General features: G+C 48.8%; 1 protein-coding gene across 2 annotated transcripts; it reads right to left on the bottom strand.

Annotated features, from left to right (window-relative positions):
* Nucleotides 1-1,398: 1,398 nt before the first annotated feature.
* LOC122392467 (probable 3',5'-cyclic phosphodiesterase pde-5) lies at nucleotides 1,399-23,019 on the bottom strand. 2 transcript variants are annotated; one of them, XM_043387340.1, is made up of 12 exons: nucleotides 22,802-23,019; nucleotides 19,658-19,846; nucleotides 17,302-17,518; nucleotides 16,991-17,092; nucleotides 12,671-12,771; nucleotides 11,033-11,143; nucleotides 10,553-10,679; nucleotides 9,538-9,696; nucleotides 9,010-9,179; nucleotides 7,469-7,580; nucleotides 5,942-6,022; nucleotides 1,399-2,740 (listed from the first exon to the last, which is right to left on the bottom strand). In XM_043387340.1, exons 1-12 carry the CDS (start codon nucleotides 23,005-23,007, stop codon nucleotides 2,387-2,389), a joined length of 1,929 nt encoding a protein of 642 aa, XP_043243275.1. In that variant the 5' UTR covers nucleotides 23,008-23,019; the 3' UTR covers nucleotides 1,399-2,386. The 2 variants fall into 2 exon arrangements, with proteins under 2 accessions (XP_043243275.1, XP_043243276.1); XM_043387341.1 differs by lacking the exon at nucleotides 5,942-6,022 and adding an exon at nucleotides 6,102-6,182.
* Nucleotides 23,020-23,325: the final 306 nt, after the last annotated feature.

Genomic DNA, 23,325 nt, shown 5'->3' on the forward strand with positions numbered 1-23,325 from the left:
TTACAGTTTAGCCGGTACTCGAAAGGTGTAAAACTGTTGAACTCGACAAACAAATTGGCTAATGTGCAAAATTGAGCCAGTAAGGTTGGTCATGACCTTGACCTAAGGATTTGTGATCAAAATGCGACACAGTCAGTAATTACATATACAACAAGGGGTACCTAACACATAGGGGAGAGTGGGGCAATGGCGGACGGTGGGTAATGCCGGCCACCCATCTCTAGTGAGTACTTTGCCCATCACTAATCAGCTGATGTTGTTTACATTTCAGTTGAGCGCCATTCTAGCACGTGGTGCAAGTTTGTCACGGTAGCTCCATTATTTTAATTTTTATAGCGTCAAATGTGTTTTTCGTATCTGATTTTTAATTTTTGTTGCATCTATTTGCTGACTGTGAAATGTGTTAACGCATTTTCAGAAGTGCTGCTTTGCAATGACCTTCAAATAAGCCTTTCTTAGGCGACTGCTGGATGTGAGGCGTTTGCGGCGCAATGCCTTTGACTGCTGCCTGCTTTCTTAAAATAAAGCTGACCTCGGGGTAATACCGGACACGTGTCCGGAATGACTCAACGCGATTTTGTTTGCGACTTCTGTCGTTAAAGCTCAACGTTTCGGGTTGCTGTGTTTACGGCTGTATTAGTTTGCTTGCTGTGTTTACGGTTGTGTTAGTTTGCTGCTCTGTTGGCGCCGCGCTGTTGTGTTGCAGCGAGTGCAGTGTTGTGTTGCAGTGCAGTGTACTGTTAACTGCTGAATACAGTTGTCGTTTCTTAATTCTCACTTAAATTTCCATCGAAAGAACGGTTTAAGGATGAATACCAGTGACAATATTTCGACTTTTGTGCTATTGCACTTAGTGGCCGGCATTACCCCTCGCTTTTTTGCACCTCCATTTTTCACCACATTTTTGCGTAGGCTCTGAATCTGTTATCAGTGATCTGAGATACTAAAACTGGGTGCTATCTGAAAGCCTATTCCTTTGGCTATAACCACAGTCAAAATCACCATAAAATAGCTTCAAATAGCTAAGCTATTGAGCAAAATGCTTATGGTGTCGCCATTGCCCCACTCTCCCCTACTCCACGATGTTATTACTTTGCTAATCTAGTGAAAGGAGTTGCGAGACCAATTTCAACTTACAAGGGTCAGGGTGGGAAGTTTCAACTTTTAATGACCATTGACCTCCGACGAGGTGACCTTTGACCGAACAAAATGGCTGAAACACTTCCGGAATAACTTTTGATGAACTCTCTAGCGCCGACTGTCGCTTCTCGCTACGTGGCCAGGGGATAAAGACAGTCGGGTGCACATTCGTAATGTTCACGTATCCCCGTAACGGCGTGAAAACTGGAGCCCTCATCCAGATGCATACAATGCATTGATGATTAAATGCCCTGAACAGACGAGCCTTCCACTTATTTATTGTATTATCCTCTCGCACACATACATATGAATAGCTATATATCCGTGCTGACCTTTCTCTCAGGGTGGTGCCACGCCCCAGCGGTTCGCTTTGTTTCCCCTGTTGCCATGACAACGGGCGGCTGGGACATCGCGGTGTGGCAGGTTGGCATCTGTACAGACATACACGGCCGCTCCCACGCACATTCTCCACGGGCGTATTTGCGCTCTGACACCGGCCACCGGGCGGGAGCGGCCTTGTCGAGCCGTGGGAGGACGGCACCCGGTGTCGGCCAGAGCTCTACGCTACCATGGCGGCCCGGTCCAGCGCGGCACGGCACGGTCGGTCAACTCTCTGAACTGGGGGCAGACTGGACCCATCGGGCTCCGTCTGCCATCATTCCCAGTGAGCCGAGTCGCTATCCGTGCCGTGCCAATGGGACCGGGCCGCAGGGAGGCGTGGAGCGACCAGCACGGCCGGGCTCTCCGTCTAAATGTACAACAGTCGTCCGTGCGCGAAAACAGAGCGGACACCCGTGCGCGTGAGGGACACGCCGGTGCGGGTACAGTGGTGTGCGAGTGACTTACTTCGAGTCCGAGCTCGGGCCGAGTCGAGCGCAGCGGCCTGCTCGGTAGCTGATCCGTTCAGCCTTGTCAATGGGCTGCCGCTCCTGGGACGGGTACAGGAACATGGGGCCGTGGTAGCTCGCGTTAGGATCGATCCGACAGAGGTACGGCGGCGCAAGGACAGACCAGACGTCACTATCTACATACTTGCAACACCATCGCGAATGTTTTTCGTCTCTGTGTGAGACTGACCACACCGATCGGGCACTGCGGCACAGTCGAGTGCCTGAGTGTGGACTAAGGGTTCCGCCCGCCCCTGGAGAGGGGTCTGAGTGTGGGCTGAGGGCCCCGCCCGCCTCTGGAGGGGGATAGACGCGCGTTGCCGGTCCTCTGCTCCGCCAGAGCCGGCCAACTCGGCCTTCTAGCTGGCGTCGTCGGGCGGCTGCTCCTCCGGCGACTGCTCCTCCGGTGTCTGCTCCTCTGGCGGCTGCTCCTCCGTCTGTCCTCCGTCCTCCCGTTCCTCCTCCTGTCCTCCCTCCTGTTCCTCGGACGGCGGCTGGCCGGTGGCCGGCCGGTCGGGCGAGGTCAGCGCCGGCTGCCGAGACCGGCCGTGCGCGTTGACGGCGCTGAGCTCCTCCTGCCAGCCGCCGGCCTCGGCCATGTCCATCCAGCGCGCCAGGTTGTTGCGGCAGCCGGCCACCAGCAGCTGTGTCTCGGGGATCAGCTGGTAGAGCAGGTCGTAGCACGGGATGCAGATGCCCGTCAGGAAGCCGACCTGGGAGCAGCGGGCGGGTACACGGCCGTCAGACACCGCCACGGCCGGGCGAGATCTGATCGGGTCGGGGTCACGTCTTAACCGTTTTAGATCTGGGCCACCGGAGCCCGGGAAACTACGTTTTAACTTTCCTTAGGGATATTGTCGCGGTCAGATTGCTGCATATATCTTATGGATACCAGTTGAATGTTCATTATGGAACGAATACAGTCGTGATTCGTAGGAGCTCTGCCCTTTGCGTGAAGCTTTGGGAGACACCAATAGCAACGTTTCCTAAGGCAGCCGCTCTAACAAATGAAATTATTATGTGAGTAATTGAACTGCATTTAGAATGGGGCAATGCGATAAGCGATGGACGAAGCAACCACCAATGCGTTTAGAGTGTATACCGCGGACTAATGACACAATTTAAATGCATCGAAACTAACCTACAAATACGCTACATGTTAGTACGCTGCGGCATGCAGTTGCATAAGCCTTCTCATTGGCACATTGCGCTCTGATAGTGAAGTGGAAAGCAATACAGAGGCGCATTCAGCCGTTGACTCGGACATAAAGCCGGTTTCACAGCCAATTGTCAGCAGACAGCTAAAGCACGGCTCATAGCGCAGCTTAGCTGAAGCCCCAGCGTCAGGTCATGCATAGGTCACTGGGGGGCAGGCGAGCCAGAGCCAAGCAGAGCGGAAACAGGCCATTTAGGTACACTGCCCGGCACCGCCGAGGGACCACGGATACAGACGGATGGGGCCGGGGGAAACGGATACAGACGGGCTGGGGAACTGATACAGACGGGCTGGGGAACGGATACAGACGGGTTGGGGAACGGATACAGACGGATTGGGGAACGGATACAGACGGATTGTGGGGAGTGGATATACAGACTGTGTGTGGGGGAGGGGAGGGGGAGGCCGGGGGAGACTACAGACGGGTTGGGGGCAGGACAGCAGACGGGGAAAGGGATATAGACGGATCAGAGAACGGATACCCATGGTTTGGGGGATTTAAACAGATTGTTTGGGGGATGGGAATAGACGGTTTTGGGAAACGGTATGACTTTGGATCATGGACATGGGTCTATTTGGGTGGTGGGTGGATACGTTTCCAGGGTCCTGGAAGGTCGTTCCTCTTTGACTTGCTCTCTGTCCGATAAGTGGTTGGCAGAAAAGATGCGCTTGTTGTGATCTAGCGGGAGCTAGAGAGGCTGGCGAATCACCGTTACTCCTCGTTTGGGAAGTATAACGTTTAGGGAGAGAGGTAAAAAACTGAATTATTTGTAATTTCAATGAAGGTTTATTCCGCATAACGTTTTAAAGTTTTGCTAGCCCTCTCAATTATGTTAACTTCATGCTTGAATGAATTGAACGACTTCAAAACAGCAGCCTATTTCATTTGCAAAACATTCACTGGACGTAACTGTTAGCATGCCGTAGCCCGCAGAGATATTTAGCATGTGTTTGTTGTCGCCCAAGTAAGCGCTTTAGCTGGATTTGAAAGCAAGCGCAGGCGTTCTGCCCAATGCAGGGTAGACGATAGACATAGAATGTTACGCCGATTCTAGTTTTGCTTCCCTTTCTATGTGGGATACCTAGCTGACTAACCCATAGGTAACCAGTTAACCATCCTAGCCTTATTCCATGTTCACACACAGCGTATTTGTCGTTTCCAACAGCGAAACGGCTGTTTTTTTCGATTGAATTATGTTTTTACCGATTCCATAGGTACATTTTTATTAAGTATTTAAGAATGTATTTTAGGTATGTATTGTTATGCATTTTATGTGATATAAAAATACTTTTATATGTAAATTATTTATTTTAAAAAGTACCAAACCCGTCAAAGAACCGAGTGAGTGAATTTTTCTGTCGAACGTCGAGCGTCATGCATTTACGGGCATGGGGGTGGAGTGTAGATAGAAAATGTGACCCCAGTGTGTTTTTAGGGCGCAACTTCAGCTGTGCGAAATTTGCCAGCGCAACATAAACCGATATATTACCAGTATAGCGCCTTTTGGGGCGACTAACGGAGCGAGCGAGGGGGTGAGTCTTGCACGTGCGAAATTTCGAGGGGGTACCTCCAACTGACTTGTGCACGGCACCCTACTGACTGGTCTCTAGCGATGTGCCAAATTTGGGCACAATCGGCCCAGCCGTTCTCGAGATCTGGAAGCGGCACCCTGCACGTGCGCACGTGCAAAATGGGTCCCAACTGACTTGTGCACGGCACCCTAGTAACCGGTCCCTAACTGTGTACCAAATTTGAGCGCAATCGGTCGAGCCGTTCTCGAGATCTGGAAACGACCCCTGCACGTGCGCACGTGCAGCGGCACCCCAACTCTGGCACATGGACATGCAGTGCCTAGTGGGTGCCTACCTACATGCCAACTTTCAGCGCAATCGGCCAAGTAGTTACCGAGATATTGCAACAATTACAAAACTGACACCTCTTCGTTTTGCACGTGGCACGTGCATAAGGGGTCACCCACATGCATCGGGAATAGTCCAATACTTGGTAGAAGGAATGAAGCTACCCTACAAAAATTACCGCATGTAAATCGGTCAAGTGGTTGCTGAGATATAAGCCTCGCAAAAGCGTCCGCACGGCCGGCCGGCCGGCCGGCCGGCCGGCCGGCCGGCCGCTCATACTCAGAAATTTCCGTTATTCTACGTAAGACTCCGCTCGCTTCGCTCGCTCCGTAACCAACGTTTCGTTGCAATTGTCATTACAATGTGTAAAAGCTGCAAAGAAGAGGAACGTAATGCTCCAAAAAATGTTTCTTATGCCCAAAGGGTCTTCCAAGCCCGTTTTTCTGTTTTCAAAAGAATGCTCCCCCCATTTCTCAACATGGAAATAGTGCAGCGTGCCTCCTAGTACTGCAGTGTTAGAGTACTGGAACTACGGTGCATGTACACGAGTGTGCTGGTCTACACGACACGCCCAATGTACCTTCTACATAATTCCCGCTGCGTCAATCTCATATGCATCGGAAACCCAAGTTCAAAACGTGCGCCAATGCTTGCTCCAAGAAGCTAGAAGAAACTGCCATAAAAATGCAATCAACTGCTAAAATGGCGGCGCAGTGGAGGTTAGGAGGAGCGTAAGACGTCACAGTGAGTCAGTGGCTCTCGGACTGAGTGGAGCACAGGTGGTGAGAAGCTGCTGAGGCGCCGGGGTCAGTCGGTCGGTCGGCGACAGTCAGTGTACCTGCGAGTGCGCCTGCTGGTCATGCTGGGAGCGGTCCATCAGCTGCAGCGGGATGCGGCCCGCCTGCTTTTCGGCGTCACCCTGCAACACCGCCGAGAGCACAGAGCGACACTCAGAGCGGCGGCCGGCGGCGGAGCGCGCGGCGCGGCGGCTGACCCACCTGCGTGTGCGGCTGGTTTTCCGATTGCAGCCGGTCCATCATCGGCAGCGGCTCGCGGCCCAGCGCCCGCTCGTTATCACCCTAGGGTCAGCACCGCGTGAGAAACGACACCGGGGCGGAGAGAGACGGTCAGCACGGCCAGACGGCCGCCGAGCTCAGGTCACCACCGGGGCGTGAGGTAGTCACCGGGGTCAGGTCACCACCGGGGGTGTTAGGTCGGTTATCGTCGGTTAAGATGTTAACCCGTGACAGGTGGTCACCAACCGGGAGTCGTAGGGTTGTGGCTCGGATCAAGTCATAGCTTGGTCAGTTATGAAATATGTTGAAGTGAAAAGCTTTTGACTTTGGAATGGGCTATGCAAATGTGAATAATTTTCGTCAACTGAGTCCGTAAATGTTGTACGTTTGTAGTTGCTTGCATTGCATGCATCTGAAATTTATATTGTGCATGTGTATGGTGATCGACCGATGTTCCATATTTTAGTTTTTTTTTAGACCGCCTCCGGGCATGACCGGCCGGTATCTCGTTAAAGGTAGACTGCCACCTTTTTTCCACAAAACGGTTTTCACTAGAGCTGAGCCACCTATGTCCCAGACTGAAGTCGGTTTTCCGAAATTCGAACCCGTTTGCGAGAAATCGGAGACCAAAGTTCAGTTTGATGCCATTTTTTTAGTCCAAGAAAACCGACATCTCTACTGTTTATCGATAACTTTGAAACATGAATTTTCTTATCTTTTGGTAAATATATGTCAAAACTTTGATTGTTTCGAGATCAGAGAAGAATTTTGGAGTGTCAAAATAAAAGTTAAACTTACATATTCAGTAGTTCATTTTTTCCAAAAAAGTGTGGGAAATGGGGTTTAACATGGGCCAGACCCATTCCAAATGAGCCATGATTTTTAAATGTTTTACGAACTTAAAAATGCAAAATAAATTAAACATGGCCAATTTCTTATGAAATCATATATTAGTAAATCATAAAATACCTTACTTTTTCAAATAAAATGTAATAATCTTATGACCTTGAAGTCTAGTGATGTGTAAACATTGTCGCTAGACATTAACCGATTGATAATTGTATGATAATCGACAATTTTTTTCGCGATTCACGTGATGATACTTTGTCAGGTGAATTCTAAAATTTTGTTTTGGCCAGGGAATAAATCATAGGCCGATCTGAGAAAACTTTTTGAAGGTGGCAGTCTTCCTTTTAAACGGTCATGTCAGCGGCATCGCGCAGTATCAGGTGTCACATTTGGTATCAATATCTGGAGTCTCCAAATGCACACTGACCCAGAGTGTGTTGACCCAGGTCCAGGCTCTCAGATTAGAGTGTCATCTGATCTGAGAGTCCCTCGGTCATTACCTGTTCGTAGAACTCCTCGAATATGTCGGCCACCGTCTGTATTTGGATTTTCCACGGCTTTGAGCTGGCGCACAGGTCACAGGCCGTCATGGAGATCGCCTGCAGCAGCAGCCTGCGAAATGGAAGGGTTCCCGTAAATGGCTCTAATTCTGTCAATGGTCTTAGTGGGAGTAACATGACATGCAGGTTCCGCTACCGATTGAGGTCAATGATGAAATACGTTCTTCAACGCTTAACTAAATGAAGCATCACTAAAACATAATTGAGCAATCGTGACAACTCCATCGTCATTCTAAAAGTGTCCAAAGATATGGTTTAAAATATGAATGCAAAATGTATGCTGTAGCTTGATCACAAAAATTACAATCACCGCCTGTGTGTGCGTGCGTGTGTGTTTTTGCTCCATCGCCGCGGCGTTGATGTGTTTACAGATAAAACAGCGCCTCCCCGCAGAGGGCCGGCCCGCGCCTGTGTTTGATGGCTTATTTGCTGTCGCTGTGATCAGGCTGTGCCAATATAGGCGGATGATTACGGTGGTCGATGCTGATGACGATGGCTCTGAAGCCGGCCGATTGGGGGCGAGTTCAGAGCAGTCGGCCATCAAAACTCTGCGGGTGGGACAGCAGACACTCCCACAGCGTCTGCCACCTCACTTTGCTATCGTGAATATTATAGCCGGTAAACATTGTGAACAACTGAATAGTTAGCAGTTAGCACTCGAAATGCCCAGGTTTTATCATAACGTCTTTTTGCGATAAATCAACTCGTACTTACAAAGCATAGGAAGTTTTCATAGATCAAACAGACCATTTAAATGCCGATGATGAGCGAAAGCTACATTACTATCGAATCAAGTTTCAGCTAACTTCCTAATGCAAATCGTTTTGTTTTGGGGGTCACCATGGGTATATATACATTCAAACCAGTTTTCTTCTTTGAAATTGTTTTAACGGACTTTCACTGGGTAGTGGGTAAAAGTTATTATACCCACTACCCAGTGAAAGTCCGTTAAAACAATTTCAAATAAGCATTTACCTGGGTATTAACTATTAAGACATGACTCTTCAGTCTCAGTTTTCTTCGAGTTCATTTAAAATAATGAATTCAGAAACAAACTTGTTAAGCCTTATCAACTGAACTCCTCGCTACGCTATTCTTAGCACACATTGAGCACAGCCGATGCTATAAAGTGTTCCCGGCAATCAATGCTGCCTATCTTTCAACTCGGCTGGGCCAGAATCACACAATGGTGTTAGTTCCACTGGCATATCTATCAAATAGGATGGTCACGGATCAAGGGTGGGAGGTCCTTCATTGCTCGGCCATTGGACAGCCTCCAATTCTATCAGCCATTCAAATTTCAAACGGTCTGGATAACTGACGTCTCGTCTCATGATCTGCATGGAAGTTCCATGGGAAACGATGCATCCCCATTTTACATTTTGGACACGTGAGTTCTCAACACCGTTTGGTTGTACCCATCACCCGTATGTGAGGAAGCGTTCTGACTGCGGACCCTGCCCACTTTATCAGCGCCTCACCTGTGCTCGGAGTTGCCCCAGTCGAACAGACCCTCCTTGAGAATGCTGGCCAGCTTTGCCTTGTTGGGGAAGAACAGCGCCAGGTCGGTGGCCAGAATGCAGTGCTTGATGTTGCTGAGAGCCTGCTTGTACTCGGAGCTGGACAGCTTGCCCAGGATGTTGTGGCCATCCTGCAGAATACGGAGAACGCATGGGGTACAAGCAGGCACGACCACGAATCATAACAAACCCATCACAGACGGATTCCTCTTCTGGATAAAGATGATTTTTATGAATAAAAGCCCTGATCACAAACAATCTGTCTCTCCCCTTGATGCTGTTCTACACCATGTTTATGCCTTGGTGGCTGATTGCAGCCCCTCCACAGGAACCTATTTCACACTGTTCCTTGTTGCCCCCACCGGGAAGGCCTTATCCATCCCCGGTGTCTCTGCCCACCCCACACCGGAATCCTTGTCTACCGGGTTATACCGTGACGTATGGATTTTAGGCGGAGTTTTAGGTAGAATCTCTCGGTGTCTTACAGACCTGCTGCAGGATAGTGACGGTCTGATTGAAGTGGTGGTGCTCCATGGTGGACGTGCTGTATATTGCCGCGATGGCAGAGTCCGTCTCCAGCATGAACTTGTTGTTGCGTCCCCGATGATCCAGATCGTGGCACAGCGACCCCACGAACAGAGCTAGGCTCTGTGGATAGCATAGCACGAGACAGCGACGGGTTAATCAGACGACAGATAAAGCACAGCGGACAGAACATACTACACTCCAGGCTAGACGTAGACTAGAAGCAGACAGGTCACCAAGCACAGACTGTGCCTGGCTAGATACCACGCTACACCCATGGTAAGTGTAGACAGGTCACCGAGCACAGACTGTGCCTGGCTAGACACCACACTACACCCATGCTAAGTAGGTGTAGACAGGTCACCGAGCACAGACTGCGCCTCACTTCCGGCTGGACAATGGACAATAAAACTGGCCACCCAGACGGTCACGGGGCTCAGACGCGCCGCCCACAACCTGCGATAAATCGCCAGGCTTTCGACACTGGGAGAGAACTTTGCTTCCTGTGATACCAACTTCACGATTTATCGCACAGATTGGGGCGTTGGGGCGGCGTAACTTCCCTCGAGTAGACGTGACTGTTCGAACAACTCTATATCAAAGTTACGGGCCACCGCCAGTCGGGAGCTGTGAACCTATCGCCATGCATGCTATTGCAGAATTAACTGGCTGCAGCAGACCTTGACTTGACACTGCTAGGTCTCATGAATGTAAAAAAAAATTAAGCATTAAAATGTCACCACACCTCAAACCTTAATTTTCTAGCCTGGTGTCCTCCATTTCCGACTCTGCGAAGGCTAGCAAGATCGGAACTGAAAGCCTGGAAACCACTGCAATGCACTTATAAAAGGGTTCGTGTTGCGAAATAAAAATACCACTTTGCCGCGGTGGCTAGGCATTCTTCTGGTTCTGGTCAGGATTGGTCATTGCTCAAGTCCCTGTTCCGATCAAGTTAAGTGCACGACGGCATTTCCCTCACCTCAATAGTCTTGAAGACGTTCGGATTGTGTTTGATGATGCAGTACATCATGTTTGCCACCGCGAAGCCGTGCGTCCAATTGTGGTACGGCACTCTCCGGTAGTTTTTCATCACTGTGATGGTAAACCTGCGTACACGGCCGCGGGCAAATGGCCAAATTAGACGGACTTGGCCTCACAATGGGACAGAGTTGAAGGGCTGCGAGGTAGACTGGTAAGGCAACTACAGAACCAAATAACGGCGGAAGTGCCGTTTTGTAATGCAGCGGTACCAAGAACGTTTTAAAATGCAGACCGGAGTTGTAGAGATCATATAGAGGCGTTAATGGTGGTTCTTTCAGTGCTGCTCCGAAGTGGTAAGGTAGATTCGGCAGCAGTCTGCGTGTTGGGATCGGTCTGCGATACAAATTTGATCAGTCTGTGGGCCGACTGTAGGATATGTTGAGATCATATTGGGCCGACCCGGCCTCGCGCCACTGACCGGATCAGGCAGTCGATGTCGAAACGACTGGTGCCGAACAGATCAGTGAACATGAACACCGCATCCCTGATCTTGTCCTTTTCTGACGTCTCGAACACGTTGTAGTTGTAGCTGAAACAAATGCACAAATATTGCAGGTCAACGGTTGCCCTGGTTGCCGCATGTCGCGGCTGCATGGTGTCACTGTCAGGATGCGGTGAGGTGTGAAGGAGGGCTGGTAATTAACATTCGATGGTGCAACTTGATGATGACATGGAAAACGTTTCGAATAATTTGGATTGCATGAATAATATGACAACATTTCTTGTCTCATCACTGTAATTACATAGCGTTATGTCCGATACTCTGCACTTAATAGACCATGGCAGAAGTAAGGCTGCGAAACGTGAAAGGAGCTAAAGAGAAAACGTGTGATGTCCAGCCTGGCAAGCAATGCGTTTTGGGGTTGGTTTGCCGATGGGGGAGGCGCTGACTCCCGATCGTATCGACACAAAGCTTTTCATTAAGCTGTGCCATAGATCATCTTCAGCAAAGCGGTGTCCAATAAAAGAAACCCATCAAGGTCTGCCAGTCCGCCTCTGGACGGCTCCGGGCATCTCTCTCCAGTCCTCACTCTCACGTCTGTCTGCGACCGTTCCGGCTTCTCAGACACGGCCAGTACAGGTGTCCCGGCGGCCCCGGGACGCCCCTGCCCTGTCCGAGTATGTCCGGCCCGGCCGTGCCCGGCCGCCGCCCACCTCTCGGACCACTGGGATGGCCCGCTCGATACCCGGGTCGGGGTTATTAGCTGGGATTAGGGTCCGGTCGGCCGCCGGCGCCGCCCGCTCCGGAGAAGGTCCCGAGGGGTCGCCGGCGCCCGGCTCCGGGCCGCCGCCTGTTTCACCAGGCGTCGGCTATGTTTGACATCTCCAGTAAACCGTTGTCCTGGTTGCGACTAGAATAGCGACGCGGCTCAGCGCGGCGCCAAGATGCAGAGAGGCCCGTGGCTTGTATAAACCAGCTCTGAGCTCCCATTCTAGGTAGCGAGGCTGAGATTCGATTGGCAATCCCTGAACAATAGATATGGAAATGCCTACATCACTGAAGGGCGCCAAAAAGATGCAGCCTAATTGTTCCGTGACAGTACAGTAATAATTTAAGATGCCATATGCGTACGGTGCAAGCGTGGGGCCAACTATGGTGTACCTTTCGAAGTTTTTGACTGACGTGGACGTTCGTAAGACCTGTATTCTTATCCATGGCAATACATAAATAAATATGATATCATCCAATAAAATGTGCATAATCAAAAATTTACCACACCATGAAAGACACAAGATAAATATTTACCATTGAACCATGCAGATTGCGTTTTAGCTCCTGCGACGTCATCAGAGTTGGCAGTGTGCCTATAAGCTAAACACCGACCCCATGGATTTCCGACGCATGGAGCAAGGTCAGAGGGCTGCGGTAGCCCCGCCCGACCGTGAAAGCGCGCTGTGACACCCACCGATGAGACAGGGGGCGGCCGAGAGGGAGAGGGGGGGGGGGTACCCAGGCCGGCGCTGTGTGCCGACTGAATGGGACAGTGTCGGGGAGTGTTCCCACACGCCCCTAACAAAGGTGGCGCGGGCGGCCGCTGGGAACGGGGCCACTCACTCGTTCAGGCCCGGCGACGGGTACATGTTGTAGGTGGACTTGTAGTCGGCTACCTCCTGGTCCGTGCAGCTGTTGTGGTAGCTGAGAACCTCTAACGCCACCTGACCGGGGGGAAAGGCCCGTCAGACACAGCTGTTGTGGTAGCTGAGAACCTCTAACGCCACCTGACCGTTGAGTAAAGTCTCGTCAGACACAGCATCGAACTAAAACGAGTGTAGATAGTTCACAAGTGAATGACTTTACAAGGGTGAAAACATTCTACGCAAGTTCGAGTATGAGCTGCCACATTCCGCACACACACACACACACACACAAAACGAAAAGCTTCCCTCAGCACAATATTGCAAGCCTTGCAATAATCGTTAACAAAACCGGTCAACCATACAATCATGTTCTTGAGTCGTCTGGTAAGAATTAACTTGCAGGCCAGAAGCAACAGAATCAGTTATATTATTTCTTTCTTTACGCTACAGGCGACATTCTTCAAAGAGCAATATCAATTGTCATGATTAATATGACAGTGCTGTGAGGATAATTATAAATTTAGGGTTCTGTAAACCGCACCTGTGATACAAGATCTGGTTATATAATAGCTCGGCAGTTCTTCGAAATCATAGTTTCTCTGCAGTGTGAGACAGGGGATATTGGATCGCGTATGGTATTGGTGGGCATTACATTTCTGAGGAAGATCAATAATTTAACAATTATTGAAATATGGAGAGTGCTGTCGTTTCTTGTCAAATGCTTTTAGAAGCCTTTATATAATGTAAATTTTATAAATACACCCACAGCCAGCAAAAATAGTTATTGCAGAACCTACACTGTAAAAAAAGTTTAGCGTTTGGGGTACTAACGGCTGCTATTCGTAGCACCTTTTAGCGTCAAAAGAACCCTACGACGTATTTACAAAGAAGCATGGTGCTAATACTGTGCTAATGATAGCTAACATTCCCATCAAATATTGTAAGTTTAGATCACCTATTCTTCTACTGAGCTTAACGTCTACTTCTGCTAGTACCCAGTCCATCAGTGAGTGCTCTTTCAAGCTGGATTTCTAATTAGAACCATTTTAAGTGTTTTAGAAGTTGGTAATGCTGAATATGGTGCTTACGTTAGTATCACAATAGAACCGGACATGCTTACAGAGGAAACAAATTTGAAATTGGCGCCAAAGAAAGTAGCTAAGCCCTGCTTTACAAATCTCTGGGAGTCTTATCACCAGCCCTTTAGCACGTTTTGACGGCGCAGAGCGATATGCGCATGCGCGTGCCAGCTGTTTCCGGCCACGTGTTGCGCCATTTTAGTGGAGTCCGTTGGTCGTGGTGGGAGTGTGTGCACGTGCTCCGGTATATGAAGTGAAATGAAGTGAAGTGAAGTGCTCCGGGCACATGCCACCGAGTGATAGCTCTGGAATGATAGCTTAAATCAGCTATTATCGGTGGAATACGTCGTGCGTGGCATGGGAGTGCGTACCCCTGCTCCGGGAGGCAGTGAGGTGGAGGGAAGTGCAGTGCAGCAGTGCAGTGAAGTGAAGTGAAGTGCTCCGGGGCCGGGTGGTACATGAGCATTTGCCACCGACACATGCCACCAACACCGACGTTGATCGACTTTGGTGAGTCTGACACGTTGTATCTTTTGACATTATCTTATATTGTTTAAGTGCTTCATATTCCGACTTTGGCAAATCGCGCTTCTTGGTCTGAAGGAAAGTTGTGTTGTTTGCGAAAATAGCTCCCAACAGAAAAAAAAAATCTTGGAACTGATCCAGTTTTTTTTTTTGCTCCAGGCATGGGGCCTGGTCAGTTCTTCCGTCGACTACCACTTACAATGGAGGACAACTACGACAACAACACGGGGTCTCCGGTTCCGTCTATCACTAAACGCCGTCTGGTCGTGGATGAGGTCGAACTTATGGTCATGAACGGAACGTCGGTTCAACGACCCCCCCCCCCCCCGCCTCCCCCAGTCGATCTCGCGTTAATCGTCGGTCACTGCGAGTGTGCAGGTATATGAGCGACCTTTCGTTATTTCCCGTGTGTTTGTTTGTGTATATATTTACATTTGTTTTTCATGCAGATGATATGAAGTGTTAATAAATGTTCCATTATTATTTTTTAATTTTATAACGTGTTGGATGCTTGAAAGATGCACTTACACGGGAATATTGCAGAATGCAAAACACAATCATTGAGACTTGTAGCTATCACTTATCTAGGATATAACCTTTTTTGCACGTCTTTTCGGCCTTACACAATTTCCTTTTTGGTAATTGATTAGTCCTTTTTGCAGTAACTAGTGAAAGTATGTGCTGTTAAAGAAAGCAGTTTTTGCGAACTTTTCATGCAGCAGCTTTAACTAGTAGGGGAAGTTGGGGGAACGCCGAATACTTTTTTCTGACGCCCGTAGCACGCAAGGTAGACAACATAAGCTATTCTTGTTGGCGTCATTCGAGAGGCCAGTCTTTTGCCTTTCAAATATACCAGGCGCATTTGGTGAATTCGCATACCGTTAAGCGCACAAACTAAAAATATCAGAGAAGTGACTTTTTCGGCGTTGCCCCGGACTGCGGGAAAGCCGAAAATGGGAGAAATTATCTACGGGGAATGCCGAAATTGATGTTTTGCCATTTTATCTCAAACTTTATCCAGAATTCATCAAAGCTGACACTTTTTTATTAGTTTGAGGACGCTTGGTGCACACTGGAAGTTATAATTGTGTGATATAATAAGAAAAGGCCAGGTAAATCATTCCTTATAGGAAACAGGCCGTTGTGTCGGTTGAAAGTGCAATTTTTGTGACTAAAAATATGCGTTGCTATTCTACAGCAGAAAGTCCACGTAGCGTGCTTTAACGTGCGTAATTGCACGTTTTCGGCATTACCCCAGCCAGCCATACTTTCATTTGCAGGCCCATAACTTTTCAACGTGCTGTATGAATTTCAAATAGGCAGCACACTTATGCAAAGACATGCTGAAGATTACTTGACCGAATTGGCCAGACAAACGGTAGCATAATGAGTAAGAAATGCTGCTTCAAAGGCGCATGTAGTACAAGGGAAACGTACCTTGAAAACGCTCTTGGCGCCCTCACAGCCGAAGTATTCCGAGTGACGACTCGTAACAAACATGCAATAATTGATAGTCACTTAAGCTTCAGAGCATCACTGACAGGTGGCACCCATGTCGTACAGTTTTCGAAATATCTCGAATTTCGGCTTTGCCCCAACTCCGGCATTGCCCCAACTTCCCCTATAGATATTCTACTTTCAGCCCCAATGCTTTCGTTAGCATTATTCTACTTGTCGTAGGGTAACAATAGCGCTAAAACGGTTCATATGTGAGTACGGAAGGTACTAACTGCATGCTATTCTTAGCACCTTTTAAAGTTTAGCACCGCTAGGGTACTGAAAATTGGTCTAGCAGGTGTAGGGTACTACATTTAGTACACGGGTGCTAAACAAATATGGGTACTTATATTAGCACCTTGATACTAAACTAGAGCTCAGTTAAGTACGAATAATATGCTTAGCTTAGCACCGCTAGGGTACTGAAAATTAGTCAATTGAAAAGTACCTCTATGGTGCTAAACTTTTTTACAGTGTACAGGCATTAGCGCTGAGATGCTTTGCAGCCGTCTATATGAGTAGCAGGTTCCTAACACGATAGTGGATGAATATAAATGATCTTTGTCGCATAGCGGTAAGCATGCCTATTCCTACTCGGTGAACATTTTAACGGCTACTCATTGCGCTTATCCTAGCCTAACAAGATGAGTGCACCCTGACCCAAAAACATCGTTTCAAGAATGCTTAGAACGGCACAGCAATAGAAAATCCAACAGTCGTCTATAGTTCTGCCACATTTTCATTCCCTATCACACGGAACTAAACAAACTGAATAGAAGCCTTTGAGTTGTTGCAGGTATCAAATGCAAGTATGTTTGCGACTCGCTCGGGTGGCCGTTGATGGATATCCTTTGCGGCACGGGGTGGATACGATTGCTGCGAATTCACTCCTGTTGACTGTACAACGGAATGAGAACCTCGCAGCGAAACCCAGTGGTAAATGAAATTCCTTTTCAGAGAAATGCTATCTTTGAGTGAGCGTCACTAGGAAATGACAAGTAAATGATGTGAGAAATGGTAACCGTTGGAGTGTTCTTGCTTTTTTGCATTTTGAAATGAACGTTGAGTTTTAGTCGAACTAATTTATCGGTATATCCTTCAGTAGACAAATATGTACATAAATATTCAAGTTTCATGGAGCATGCATTCATATCTAATATCAATAATCGAGCTGACCAAAAACAACTTGTACTCGCCTTGTATTTCTGCTCGCTGCGACGAATCTTGTCATATAGCTTGGCATGGTGGAGCGCTAAGCCGCAATACACCGCGAAAAACTCGAAATTCTCTTCGTCCGCCTGCAAGAAAAGCGTCATGAGAAACACACGTAAAGCTTCAATATACAATATAAATGTCTGATTCACGATAAACCATCTCCCAGTTAAGTTCATAAAATGAAATTCAGGAACCGTCCACTTTATCCTTCAAAGTAGTTGCGCTATCGTTGATTTCCTTCAAGACACTCACGTAAGTTCAGACTATTGATAGATCGTATGTCAGAACTGACCTTGGTGAAGTAGGCTCCCGTGGTCTTGTTGACCATCTGGACGACGCCAATGACGACGCCCCTGCTGAAGATGGGCATGCAGAGCAGCGAGCGGGTCACGTAGCCCGTCTGCTGGTCGATGGACCTGTTGAACCTGTCGTCGGCGTAGGCGTCGATGATGTTGAGGCCCTGCGCGTTCAGTGCCACCTGGCCGGCGATGCCCGTGCCGACGGCGAACCTGCAGACAAGGTTCAGATGTAGGCCACCGACGTCCGCCATTAATTTGAATGGCCAGCGACTTCCTTCATCTGTGGTTTCGTATTTTATTGTGAGGCACAAAGCAGGTAGGCAATGAGAGTCAAATTAGGCAGTCATCACTAAGCGCAATATTTTATTTTCCTCATGTTTTTAGCTGTTGTTGGTGTTTTATCCAGTAGTAGCGGCGGAATACCTTCAATTAAGGGGGAGCACTGCCGAGTGCCGACTTTTGATCCCATTCTTTCCATGCATGTTAAAATGCCGAAATCAAAGGGGTCCACGGTGCCCCGGTGCCCTCCCCGTTCCGCCGCCCATGTTATCCAGCAGTATATGTATAGACTCATTTGAAATTCCAAAACTTGACCCTTCACTGGAACTGTAATGTTTACTTCAATCCTTCAGCGAACCAAGGCTATAGCGGAGGAAATGTTCGTAGCTATCACTGATGACCGCAAGCCATCCACGTGCGCAGCAAGAGGAAGGAGCTGGCTGCGCCTCCTTCCAGCTAATATCAATCATGTCGCCGATCGATGCAAACGTCGGTGCCCGGAGCAAGTAGTCTCCCGAATCAGAGTCCCGGGTCACTCGTCTGATCTGCCCGCGACCTGCCTATTCCGTAATCCTCGGCAGTTTTTTCTTGCACCATAATTAATTACGGAGCGAGCGAAGCGAGCGGAGTCTTACGTAGAATAACGGAAATTTCTGAGTATGAGCGGCCGGCCGGCCGGCCGGCCGGCCGGCCGTGGTCACGCTTTTGCGAGGCTTATATCTCAGCAACCACTTGACCGATTTACATGCGGTAATTTTTGTGGGGTAGCTTCATTCCTTCTACCAAGTATTGGACTATTCCCGATGCATGTGGGTGACCCCTTATGCACGTGCCACGTGCAAAACGAAGAGGTGTCACTTTTGTAATTGTTGCAATATCTCGGTAACTACTTGGCCGATTGCGCTGAAAGTTGGCATGTAGGTAGGCACCCACTAGGCACTGCATATCCATGTGCCAGAGTTGGGGTGCTGCTGCACGTGCGCACGTGCAGGGGTCGTTTCCAGATCTCGAGAACGGCTGGACCGATGGCGCTCAAATTTGGTACATGGTTAGGGACCGGTTAGTAGGGTGCCGTGCAAAAGTCAGTTGGGACCCATTTTGCACGTGCGCACGTGCAGGGTGCCGCTTCCAGATCTCGAGAACGGCTGGGCCGATTGTGCTCAAATTTGGCACATCGCTAGAGACCGGTTAGTAGGGTGCCGTGCACAAGTCAGCTGGAGGTACCCCCTCGAAATTTCGCACGTGCAAGGCTCACCCTCTCGCTCGCTCCGTTAGTCGCCCCAAAAGGCGCTATACTGATACTGGTGTTACGGTGGAATCCAACGTAGTTCTTCTTCCATTGCACTTACTGGCTGAGAAATGAGCATGAGTTCAGCGATAAATTACATCCCTGATCCCAAACGATTTAGCCGAGTTGATTCATTTTGACCACTATAAGTATAGACCATCTTCTGGCGAGTCGCGTCCAAGCTTGAAATTACTTGTCAACTACTGGACGACACTGCTCTTCTTTATTCGTACCCATTCTGCGCAATGTTCTGTCGCCAATTCATGTATTCTGGTTATCATCTCTTCAACTCCAGAACGCTGCCTGCCCGTCTCTGAATATCCCCAGTCCAGGGTCACGTCTCTCCCCCACGCCTCTGTGTCTCTCCAGTTCCAGTCTGCGCTAAACATCAACTTTGGCTAGTTATCTAGTTCTTAAAAAGCTGAAACTCTGCTTGAGGCTCATAATGAATAATAATAATATAAGAATAACCAGTAACCTCATAATATAAATCAGAAATAGGAGCCAAAAAGTTATATTTAAAGTTATCGAATATTTCGCTCCTGGAGCTTCGTCAGCGATAATTACAGAATGCACCATAATTATCGCTGACGAAGTATTATTCTGTATTATCGTAATTATCATAATTATTCTGTAATTATCGCTGACGAAGCTCCAGGAGCGAAATATTCGATAACTTTAAATATAACTTTTTGGTTCCTATTTCTGATTTATACTATGAGGTTACTGGTTATTCTTATATTATTACTAGTTATCTAGTGTGAGACCAACCCTTTTCTTACCTGATCTCCTGAGCCTGCGGACTGGAGTCGCCGTTCGCGTTTCCCATATCGAATATCCGCGCGTACAGCTCCTTTGTCCGACCGTCCATGAGGAACAGGGATGCCCTGTCGGCTGTCACCAGCCGCTGAGCGAAATTCATTATCTTCGTGATGAGCGTGTCCATCGACACCATGTCCTGGAATATCGACCTGAAACAAAACAGACGATCGGTAATCGGCATGTCATTGCTTGAAATAAAAGCTTGTGTGCAATGTAGCAATGACGACTGGATCTGGGGTAAAACTAGCATATTGCAAACATTCTAAACTTGGTTGGCACTGTGCAGGGCTGCGGAGTCGGAGTCGGAGTCGGTCGGAGTCGACAGTTGTGACCGGAGTCGGAGTCGGAGTCGGAGTCGATTTTAGAAACCCGAGCCGGAGTCGGAGTCGGAGTCACCGAAAATCTGTCGACTCCGCAGCCCTGCTAGGTCTGCGGAGTCGGAGTCGGGAGTTGGAGTCGGTCGGAGTCGACAATTCTGCCCGGAGTCGGAGTCGGAGTCGGAGCTGGTTTTTGAAAGCCGGAGTCGGAGTCGGAGTCGCCGAAAATCCATCGACTCCGCAGCCCTGGCACTGTGTGTAACTAAAGCATATATGGCTAAACCGAGCCGGTTCATCAATCATGCTGGTCTAATGTCAGTTTTGCCATAAGCTAAAGCAATCAATAACTATAACGGTAGTTGTGCGCTACTTTAGTCCAAGCAGTTGGGGTAGGCTGCCGCCTGCCGCACCGCCGCGCCGCTGCACTATGGTTGGAAACGGCCTCACGGATGGCCGGGGGTCAACGCGAAAAAATGTTTTGCCCATAACTTGTTAATGCGTAGACCGACTGCGATGAAACTTTGCATAGGTATGCCGGTGTCTTTCGTGCATCATACAGTAACTCAGAAATGACGAGGTCACGTCACGTCACGCATGTGTGACGTCATCATTTCAAGTATGTTATAAGTCGCCTATGCCTTTCGTAATGCTATCGATATCGCGAGGCATTTTGAACATGTTTTGAATACTGCTATTACTGAATGGATATTGTTGGTATGCTTTAGGGCGAGAAATATCAACGTAGTGACGCACAGTGTCTCACTATTGGTCATAAAGGGTAAAAAATTTGGAGAAAGAGTATTTATGATTTTTTTAGATTGGGCAAAAAAGTAAGAAATAAGATGACGATCAAATGACAAAACATGCGTCAGATTAACCCGGCAGTTGCTGGGGTATTTCCCCATCCGCCGTTTGCCGGGGGGGGGGGGGCGTTCAACGGCCCCAGCCGATAACTCGCGAACAAATAGGCGCAGCGAAACGCACGAGGCGGCAAACCAAAGAAGAACGCGACGAGACGATTCAGATGAATACTTTAAAGTTGAATTTCGAGGTCACAGGTCGGGTCAAGGTCAGGTCAAACACTTGAAATCGGGTTTTCAGTAGCATGGACTTTAGAACCACGCAATCGGTGCCTCGCGTTTCGCGGTTCGATTATATCGTCATTCTAAATAAATTCAGTCATCAGTTGGTCCTAACAATCTGTCACAACTGTCACAACTGTCACAACCCTTCATATAAGTGCTAAAAGAGTGTCAGATCAAGGTAGGGGTCAGTCAAACATATAGGCCACTGACCAGGGTCAAAGTCAGGTCAATCAGGTAAGCACATAACCCCGAAAATTAAAACTGGTACCTATTCGCAGCCCATGACACATGTTTTATGGGTACTTTTGGGCGTAGAACACGATGGTGACATTTATTTTATCATACGAGTACGTGGTTGGTTGAAAAAAGATCAATTTCAGAAATGCATGCATCATGGTCGTGAAGTAGTCACGAGAAATTGTCAACATCCAGTTCAAGATTTTGGAAAATGTAGAACGATGATCAAAAACCATAGATAGCCATTTGATTTGCCATGGTATTGGCAGTGTACTGGCGCTTACGGCATGTCTGTATGTCTGTTTTGTCAGTGGATATCCATATCCATACTCCAGGATATCCATACACGTTTGCACGATATCCATACTCCAGGTGCAGGGGCGAGCAGTTACTTCTTACGAGGGGTGCGGAGTCGAAGTCAGAGTCGGAGTCAGAGTCAGAGTCGGAGTCAGAGTCGCCCAGAGTCGTGGCAACGAGCCAGGAGTCGGAGTCGGAGTCGGGGTCGGTCAGGAGCCCGCAGTGGAAGTCTGAGTCGGTCCGAATCGGAACAGCTCCATCACGACTCCGAAACACTGGCAGGGGTCCGGAGTCGGAGACAGAGTCGGCCGGAGTCATGGCAACGAGTCAGGAGTCGGAGTCGTAGTCGGAGTCGGATTTGGCGCCACCACGACTCCGCAACCCTACTTCTTACCATCATTTATTAGGATAAGCGATTGCACGACTGACGAGCTGACCTGGTGCTAACGAAGCGACGGGGAGGTACGCCTCGGGAGATAAAGCTTCACGGACGATTTTGCGCACAAGTGCGCAGTCTGCTTTTACGTTCCCCTTACGCAGAATTGAACAGAGGTTTATTCTGCCAAAAAGCTCAATGGAGGTCGATGGAGAACTTTTTGTATGTCCAATGAAACATAAACGTAATTTTGCAAATGTTGCTATGGTGACACTGCAAACAGAATGCAATGCCGTTCCTGATTTTGAACACGCATTGGAAAAAGAGTCACTCCACTCGATAGCCAACATAACAAGGATTATTTTGATATATAATAATCCAGTTTTACAACGTCATGGAGGTACTCCACATGCTATCACCAGCGCGGTTGTTCAAACCTTTGACGGCGCACCAAAAAAGCCACTATCAGAAACTCCCGATTCCACGTACGATGATGGAGATTTAATGCGCAACTAAATATTTTTTTCTGCCCAATTCAAAACGTTTCATCAATTTCCAACAGAATGACACCCCAAATATACATATATTCCGAAATTGCCCACGGCCATCCGTGAGGCCGTTTCCAACCATAGTGCGCTGCTCGGCTCACCACTGCCTGTACTGGTAGGCTGTGCCGCAGCGTAGCGCAGTACTGCGGTACAGTCTACCTACGCAGTTACCGATTCTCTCGCCCGCAATGGCCAGCATTTGTTCAGCGCCCGTTCCGCAGAACAAAGGTCTGCAACCACTCACTTTGTGACATCCAGTATGAAGTCGTGGACCTTGCGCTGGTCGCTGAGCGTGTGGTAGAGGTCGGCGTAGTGGAGGGCGATGCCGCCCCAGACGATGTAGCTGTTGACGATCTCCTCGTCTTCCTCGTAGAACGGGTTGGAGGCGTTACGGTAGAGCTCCAGCACGGCGACCAGGTCCCCATCGGAGAGCGGCACCGGCTGGGCCATCACGTATTGCGCGCCCTCCTGCAGGGTGGACGGAGCGACAGTGATCAGACAGAAGCATCGCTGGCGGTTAGAGTTCAGACAGGAGTGCCGCAGGATATCAGAATTCAGAAAGCAACGCCATTTGTTCAGAAGCCAGTAAAAGCGGCGAAAGTGCATTATTACAAATGAGCTCATTGAGGATCGACCGTTCGAAACTTCGATCACGCCTTATTTTCTCAGAACCATATAATCTACAGTCCCGCGCAGGCGGCGCTCTCACCGTGGCGCGCCGACACCCTCCGGTACTTTGTCCTTGTCGACGAACGGAGTGCTGTGCGC

Source organism: Amphibalanus amphitrite, unplaced genomic scaffold, assembly GCF_019059575.1.
Source record: "Amphibalanus amphitrite isolate SeventyFive unplaced genomic scaffold, NRLGWU_Aamphi_draft 000487F_arrow, whole genome shotgun sequence".
Lineage (NCBI taxonomy): Eukaryota > Metazoa > Arthropoda > Thecostraca > Balanomorpha > Balanidae > Amphibalanus > Amphibalanus amphitrite.

Bases quoted from the DNA above. Each gene is read 5' to 3' on its own strand.
- LOC122392467 (XM_043387340.1), bottom strand. From the start codon at position 23,007: ATGGCCCAGCCGGTGCCGCTCTCCGATGGGGACCTGGTCGCCGTGCTG. The intron at 9,180-9,537 runs GTCTGTAAGACA...CGTATTCTGCAG, and splicing joins CCGTCACTATCCTGCAGCAG to GATGGCCACAACATCCTGGG. The intron at 2,741-5,941 runs GTACACTGACTG...CGCTGCTCCCAG, and splicing joins ACCAGCAGGCGCACTCGCAG to GTCGGCTTCCTGACGGGCAT.